Source organism: Trachurus trachurus, assembly GCF_905171665.1.
Source record: "Trachurus trachurus genome assembly, chromosome: 10".
Taxonomy (NCBI): Eukaryota; Metazoa; Chordata; class Actinopteri; order Carangiformes; family Carangidae; genus Trachurus; species Trachurus trachurus.
The window spans coordinates 8,865,329-8,874,181 of NC_139894.1; the positions used below are offsets into that span (position 1 = coordinate 8,865,329).

General features: G+C 41.3%; 1 protein-coding gene across 1 annotated transcript; it reads left to right on the forward strand.

The window, feature by feature from the left end:
• The first annotated feature begins 4,887 nt into the window (after window positions 1–4,887).
• On the forward strand, window positions 4,888–8,593 carry LOC310992557 (transmembrane O-methyltransferase-like). The gene is made up of 4 exons (XM_083980640.1): window positions 4,888–5,089; window positions 5,864–6,161; window positions 7,287–7,483; window positions 7,583–8,593. Exons 2-4 carry the CDS (start codon window positions 5,903–5,905, stop codon window positions 7,925–7,927), a joined length of 801 nt encoding a protein of 266 aa, XP_083836766.1. The 5' UTR covers window positions 4,888–5,089; window positions 5,864–5,902; the 3' UTR covers window positions 7,928–8,593.
• The last annotated feature ends 260 nt before the right edge of the window (window positions 8,594–8,853 follow it).

The window sequence follows — 8,853 nt, forward strand, 5'->3', positions numbered from 1 at the left end:
CTTACAATAGTTATGACCATTACAGGTACATATAAGTAACTAACTATGTTTGTTTTTTGGGTGAAATCAACTAGGCACTAGCTTTCTCAGACACAAGTTATTAGAGGAAATTCGCAATAGAAAAATCACAAGACAGATAAATCAGCATATATGCGATTAACACACAACCACGCCACACTGTAAATCTCCTCCGGGGGGGAACTTAATGGGAATAAAAAATATTTCCGTCCTCATCTGAGTGAAATAGTTGCTGTTTGAGTCACATTTCAACAGGTGACGAAGCAATAAAAAAGGAGAGGGCGCTGCAAATACAGGTTGCAAGCCAGTAACTAAGGCCACACAATTACAACACAAAACACCTGCGCGGAAGGGAAGCACAGAGTCACTAGAGAGTTTCCACAGTATTTGGTTTCCCCCCTTCTTGTCAGTCACTCACCTCTATCCATTTCTGCGCCTCTTGAAACGCGGAGTCTGCGGCCGACTCAGTCACTGGGTGCTGATGCTGATGATGAGACTGTCCTATGTCTGCAACCGGACTTGCCATTGGCGTAGAAGCGCAGCTCTTCTAAGTATTTAAAGCCTGTTTTTTTTAGTGTTTTTTTTAAGAAAATGTGACAAAGCAGCTCAGAGCCGCGGTATTTCCAGCGAAATCAGCCGTGAGCCGTGTCAGTCTGCCCGGTCTCCTCCGTCGGTTGTAGGTTGTTGGTGTTGCAGCAGCAGAAGCAGCAGCACCGGCGAGGCACACGAACCAGTTGCTGCTCTCTGGTGTCGCTCCTGTCGGCGTCTGTGGAGAGGCAACCAGCGTCAAGTCAACCACAGGCACACACACACACGACTTCCGGTGTGAGCACACAAAATAAAAGCTTCAGTGGAAGCTCAAACTGCATTATTGAGGTGCATTCAAACAACGCTAATTTTGTTTATTTGTGGGGATCCCCAGTAGCTGAGCTCTAAAGCACTGCTAGTCTTACTGGGATCCACATCGGTCCACATTTAAAAACAATTTAAAACATTTTTTTGAAGGGTTCTTTGTTTTTGTTTTTCATCCCATATGAACTGAAACATTTATTGGCAACTACGATTAATTTGACCATGCATATCTTATCATCATCTGGCTGCCAAATGACACAAAAAAGCCTACTTTTACCCCAGTACTAGTCTGAAGTGCTTCATAGCAAATATTGTCATTGTCATTCCACTTTTGTCGCAGCTTTAGTTTATTTTTATTCTCTTTTTTAAGGATGCCTTGGCCAAGATGAGCAGCAGGAGTGCACGAACACGAACACGAACAATTAAACATTAAACAGGTAACAAGAAAGGGACAGATAAGTGAAAACGTTTTTTGCTTGTGTGTGTCTGCCACTGATAGTAGCCTAGTTTATGGCGTTTGATATCTGATTAGATTTTGCTAACTCAATCTCAACTCTTTGCAAGCTATGTGTATGTCCAATTGACACTCAAAGGAGCGAAGAGAAAAACACTAGAAGAAGCTAGCATAGCATTTCAATGACATGTAAACATGGCAACTTGCTTGCACCCAAAGGAGACTATAGTATGTCCACTGACAGGACCTTTGTAAAAGGACTTGCTAGTAACAAGTTGTTACTAAAAATTACACAGGAACGCCTAAACTAGCCGACCTGAAAAAACCCACACCTGTTACCTGTTGTTGGTGGATTTCCACCATGATTTCCATGGGTAAGCGCTGTGGCGGCCATGTCTACTCTCAACTGTAGCTGTTGTGGATGTGTTGTTCGCGCCAAACTGTTTGAGACCAAAGACGACCAATGGGAGAAGTCCAGTATGTGGCCGACCAATGGCGTGACTCGATCATTCACTTCCATCATACAACCACGCCCACTTTCAAATCGCGAACGTCTTAAACAGGAAGTGGGATTTTTTTTTTTTTTTTTACGGAAAACTGGGAACAGTAATAAACGTAAAACAAAAGTAAGAATACGCAAAATGGGTGAACGGAGGTGATTAAACTCGATGCCCAATGCAAGGAATAAGCTCAAACAGCCAAAACCCTGGAGGAAGAGGATACCACAACATTTCTAAGTGAAGCAGCTCAACTACAAGCTCCCGAGTTCAAGGTGGGTTTTCAGTCAATGTTATAACCTCTTTTTTTATACAGTCTATGGTTATAACTTAACATAGACAACAATAACGGTAGGCCTACATTACCCGTTATTGTTTTGGTCTTCTATGGTAAGAGTTAACTTACCATTGGTAACAGTGCACAGCTTTCATTGATGCTAACACTAACGGCTAAAGCAAGCTGGGTGGCTGTGGCATGACAAGCGAAAACCCTTCTCAAATGGTTAAAACATGGTCAATACCATCTGACAAGTTTTGGGTTGGGAAGCTAAAGCTGTGCCAAACAATTCTAGCTATAATTTCTTCTGGTGATGCTAGTTGATGCTAGCTAATTTCTTCTGGTGATGCTAGTTCTGTGATGCTAGTTCTCAAGCTTCTCAAGGTCTTGGCCCTGTCTCCGAATCGACTAACGTTACATTTTTACAACTTGTCTCGAAACATCTTTTGACATTTTTTTCTTTTGTGTGTGTGACACACTTGTTCAGCTTGTGTAATGCAATTCAATAATGAAAAATGTTTTATAAATGTATCTGCTTGTGTGTAATGTTAACCATCTGAAAAACTTGGTTGCACCAGAGTGGGAGGAGACTTAAAGGGATAGTTCACCCTAGAATGATATTTCGCTCATTATCTACTCACCCTCATGTTGACTAAGGGCTGGAAGAAGTTTCGGAGCCCACCGTCCCTTCTCTGAGTTACAGGGGGTCTTAGCGTAGCAGTGCATTTCAATGCCATGGTAGCAAAGGGACACCAGAGCTCTTCGTAAAAAAAACACACACAAAAAAACATCCAAATACCTCCATGATGCTCGTATGTAATGTCCGTCTTGTGCTGAAGCCCCAAATTGCGGAATTGTCCCGAAAAAAATTAAATAAGTCCACATTCCAAGCATGTTTGTAGCATTAGCTCCCAGTGTTGTTGTCCGGTCTTCCGCTGCCAGCGCGCATGCGCAGTGTTCGCACTGAGACTCGAGTCGGTCTCAGTGCTCTCATGTGCTCTTGCGCATGCGCGCTGGCAGCGGAAGACCGGACAACAACACTGGGAGCTAATGCTACAAACATGCTTGGAATGTGGACTTATTTAATTTTTTTCGGGACAATTCCGCAATTTGGGGCTTCAGCACAAGACGGACATTACATACGAGCATCATGGAGGTATTTGGATGTTTTTTTGTGTGTGTTTTTTTTACGAAGAGCTCTGGTGTCCCTTTGCTACCATGGCATTGAAATGCACTGCTACGCTAAGACCCCCTGTAACTCAGAGAAGGGACGGTGGGCTCCGAAACTTCTTCCAGCCCTTAGTCAACATGAGGGTGAGTAGATAATGAGCGAAATATCATTCTAGGGTGAACTATCCCTTTAAGCAGGTTATGTGCTGAGCTGTGTTATTTTGTTCAATCAAAACTTTGTTTCAATTAGATATGGATAGATAGATAGATAGATAGATAGATAGATAGATAGATAGATAGATAGATAGATAGATAGATAGATAGATAATTTATTAGTACAGACTCTGGGTCCAGTTGGTTAGGCTGGATAGGCTACATCAAGCCACATGATTATTATGACTACTGGCACTAAAGGGTCTTGAAAACGGTCTTGCATTGGTTTGGTCTTGGTCTTGACACGGTCTTGGGTTAGGTTGTCTTGACTTCAAAAAAATGTCTTGGATTTTGATCTAGAACTAGTCTGGTGTTGTTTGAATGGGCATTTGTTCAAACATAATCATTATGGTATTTTTCATTTATCAAAGTTTGAGTTTGTTGATTTATTTGCACATATGTATAAAAAACAGTAAACAGTGTTGTATTATCATTGTTGGAAGTTATGTCTGACAAGATTTCCCACTGGCCGAGTCCTTACTTGTCTTACAGTATTCAAGGCTTTTATTTTGGTTGCAAACCCTCTTTGATGCTGGTGGTAATCCAGCACTTGTTGGCTAACTTTACATACTCGGACTGACAGGACCAGCACACACCGCAGTATGATTCGCTCCAATGGCCAAAAATACTCAGAGCAAGCGCCCGCTCCACCACTAGCCAATGAGGGCAGCGACACACTGGGGATCTCGCACCCACTTTCGTTATATGGGGCAAGTCACAGAGCAGAGAGTTCACCGATTTACAGCCAAGGCACACAAAAACTGAGATTCACCTGTGACCTTTAGTTATTGAGGCAGTTAACAATGAACTTAATGATACTTTTAAGGTGCTTTAATGTTTGCCGATCACTATCTCATAGCCTATTATCTCATACTTTCATCTTTAATGTAATTCTGATGCAAATGGTGTCTGTGATAAGTTAAAGAAACAGAACTAAGCTGCTTTTGCAAACAAATAGTTGGATAAACATAGGCTAAATGTTCACCTGCGATACCCTCCGTAAATAAAAAAATTGTTAACATGGATTTTCATGTTAACAATTTTATGATTTACGGATCCTTTTGGGCAAAGTAGATGAACTGTTAATTTTATTCATGCATTTTTTTAGTACACTTAAACCATGTTTTCTATATCAGAAACTTCCTCCAATGGCCATTGTCGGCCATTGTCTGATGTAGCCTATCTTATAGTCAAGGAAGCGTTTAGGTCAGATGATGTGACAAGTGTAACTTCCAGGGCCTGCAGACTTCCGGTGTTGCCCACAGGGATGGGGATATTCTTACATCTTTGCTGACCTCTTGGGGAAAAATGCAGCACTACTGGAAACCAGCAGGAGGGGCTTTGGGATGCACGTCTACTGTGTGTATCCACTAGTTGCCACACCTCCCTTCTGTCTCCTAGGCGTCTACTTCCTGGATACTACAAACAGTTTACCGTGCTTTTCCTTCTCATTGATTTTGCTCCCGCAAGATCTGCATCGAAGAGAAAGTCATGGTTTCATTTTCAGTGAGGGCTGTTCTCAACGTATGTTGGTCACGTGTTTGACTTGCCAGAGTGACTCCCACCTGTGTTTGACAGGACGCACTTTGAACCTGCACAGGCAGCTTGGTAAGTACGACTACTATTGTGTTATTACTTCCATGCCAACTTTCTTTAGTTCAGTTCAGTTCAGTAAACTTTATTGTCAATCACACAATGTAACTGACAGTTACACATTACACATTTGTTTAATCAGCTACTAGAATACCTAAGGGTTTATTGATTGGACCTACACAGAGTTAAACACATTCTTCTAGTAAACTATGTAATAATGATAAAACACTGATTTTATAGGTCAAAAATGCAACTGCCCATTAAAAAATTTAATAAAATCTTGGTGTGATATACTGTGTTTATGGTACTTTAAGTTGACTCCCAAAGGGGCTTGCACGTCCATTTGTGGTAAAATACAATAAAATGTGAAGTGGCTTCTCTCTCAAAAGGATGGCTGAGAGTCTGCAGGTTTCCAACACAATTGCATTATTTATTCAGGATAAGCTCCTGTTGTATTATTTGACTGACACAAGCATCTGCAGACTCTCTCCCCACCACAGTGCAGAATGACCACATTTAGCCAGCAGGGGGTGCCAAAGGCTAATGTTTGTCTTACCTATTGGTTAATATAAATGTAAATATATAAAAACTGGTGCACTGCAAATCCTATCTTGACTGCTTTTTGAAAGTGCTAAGATGCAGATCATTTAACAATTTCACTTGTTTACCCCCCCCCCCCCAGAAAAAAACAGTATATCACACCATTTACTATATGGCTTTATTAATCTGCTGAAAATTATTGTATGTATTATAAAATCTTATCTCAGCTTCTCCATGTTTCATCCACAGGTTTTGAAGTTTCTCACTTTATCTCCAACATCCATCCAAATGTGGCTGATTGCAGTGTCTCTCCCACTACTTCCTGTTACCATCATCATGGTATCCAGCCGTGTTCGTGTCAAAGTTTCTACGTTGTGGTGTCGAGCTCTGGGCTGGGCACTGGGGCTGGTGCGAGGGAAAGTGTGTGTCAGGAGCACCCACGCATTTTTGTTCTCAAACTGCACCCATGGCAAAGTTGACAGTGTCCTGGAGACCTTTGACCTTTACGCTGAGACACGTCCCTCTTTATGCATCGGTCCAGAGACTGGTAAGTAAGCACAAGAATCAGTTAATTCACCAAAAGTCTGGTGGAGCTGTCGTTGAGATATCGGTTCAAAATAGTACACAAGTTAAGGTTAGCTTTACACCAGTCTACTTACACCTGAAATTAGTGATCATCTGGATATTTGGATCAGGAGCTCAAAGCTTTAAAGTCAGTCAATTGAAAGACTACACCTTTGGTTGGACTTTCAACTAAAAAGGAAAGTTGTATTCAATCAAAACCTTGCCTTACAGAAATGTACAATGCCTTACCAATGTTAAATAGCTACTAAGAAACGTATGAAACAAAATGTGTTGACCGTCTTTGCTGTAGGAACATGAGGGATTACGAGAGCAGCATGGATGAAACTAATGTTGCTGATTTAGTGAATTGCTGTTGATGAAGCTTCCTCAGAGTGGTGCTCTTTCCCTTGCTTTTAATAGCCAGTGTGGCAGAACGCAGACCGCTCACACTGACTACCCGTTCCTTTCTCTGTTTTATGTTCAAATAACTCAACAGGCATTGCTCAGAACAGCAGTAGTAATGGTGTTAATGTATTGGCTAAATGTTGAACCAGAAGTTAATTACGGTAGAAGGAAAAATTAGTCTTTAAAGACACTTTATGAAAACGTCAAAACTCATTACTTTAAAAAATAAGTCTGTAACTTTGGAGATTTGTTTCAGCATTGCAGAATGAAAAGAGACTCCACATTAGACATTATATCAATGGTATTAATAATACTGACAATTATGTTATTAAGTCTAATTACTTTGTTCTGCCCACAGGCAGGTTGATAGAAAATCGTTAGTTGAGGAAACTGCTTCTCCCATGTTCACAGTATACTGTATCAACCTGAACTCTCCATTGTCTAATCAACTACCCCCAATTTAATAACCCCTACCTTTAAATTAAATAATCAATCTTTTTGACAATCCAGATTAGTAATTAGTCGCAAACACAAAACGAATATGGCACATTATACCACGATTTCAGTATAATGTAATTAGTCAGTCGTCCAGTCCTTTTGTCAGTAAAGGCACATTACACATCGAACTACTCTAAATTTATTATCCAAATGACAAATGGACCCCAACAGCGAAAGTAACCCCAGGCTGGTTTTGTCGGCTCAGGTGAGGCGTTGGATGAGGTGGTGAGGCGTGTCCGTCCCTCCAGGGTGTTGGAGCTGGGGATGCACTGTGGCTACAGCTCAGTGCGCCTGCTCCGTCTGCTGCCCCCTGCAGGCCGGCTGATCACAGTGGAGCTGGATCCACTCACAGCAGACCTAGGTGAAGAAATCATACTGGTGGCCGGCTTCAAACACTCTCAGGTACAAACTTTTGATGATTACTACAACGTCATGAAAAGGAAACCAATATCTAACAAAGAGATTTTAACCTCTGATCTTCCATTTTCTCATCCCCCTCAGTTCCAGGTGTTGTCATCTAGCTCAGCTGAGGCCATCCCAACATTGCGCTCATTTCTTGAACCTGATCAAAAACACGGGGGAGGCTTCAACCTGGTGCTAATGGACCACAATCCTCAGCTGTACCTGCAAGATTTACTGGCTTTAGAGAGAGAAGAACTCCTCTGCCCCTCTGGCTGCTCCGTCTTTCTGATCAACAGGAGAAGAAGAGCTGAGGACCTCAGAGAAATCCTGGAGCACGTCAGAGTGAGAGCAGACTGCTGCAGCATCAGGACAGAACTTCAAAATATGGTGGAAATCTTCTACCAAAAGGAAAGTGGTAATGTTGAATGTGATAGCAAAATCTAACAGTGTCCGATTTAGATTAGTGTTCACAAATGGTATTAAATACTTCCAAACTATTACCAAAGGGTGTTTGAAAAACTACTTTTCTGTTTGACACAATTAGAAAATAAATTAAATAGTTGTATGTATCTCTGTTTTCCATAAAGATTGTTTCAAACTTAATTATAAGTTAAAGAGTGATATTGTGAATTGAAGTCAGCGGTTTTCAGTTAAACCTGTCTGTACTGTTAGGATTGTTAGAGTTAACAAACAACAAACCAAATGCAGAAAGAAAAGGTTGAAAATATTCATTCAACCTTAGCCATTCATTTGTTTCTCCTAATGTGAAAACCCCAGAGTGCTTGCACAATGGTTTCTCTTAACCAAAACAAAGGACAGATTTTTAGAGGTAGAGCACAGAGTAACCACTTGATGGTGCACTCTGCTTTTCAAAAGAATAGAAACTCGGGCATTGACCAGGGTCTGACAAGGCAGCGAGCCTTTAAAGGAAAATACCACCTATTTGATGTCGTCAACATCTTGTCTGTTGCTACAGAGAGTAAGGTCATCCATTTGAATTTCCTGATTTACCCATTATGAGGTATTTGACTTGCAGCCGTCTTATTCTGACACACACTCCCTCTTGTCCATGTAATGTTATGTACTTACAGACCCGAGTGTCAGTGTTTACAATGAAATAAATAAAGCGTTATTGAGGAAACTGCTCTCAGTCGATCTTTTATCCCCCCCTTTTTACTACCATCAGCAATCTTGCTCTAAGTGGCTATAATGTCTGAGATTCACTGTTCCAGCAAGCATCCTAAATGAGGAGAATCAGCGTTGTCTTCTGGGTAGAACTCAGATGGAGGTTTTCTGAATTAGCCTCTAATGGCACTGCTGAGGCTTTCAAAGCAGCTGGAAAGCCATTACATGGTTTAGAGACAATTTAG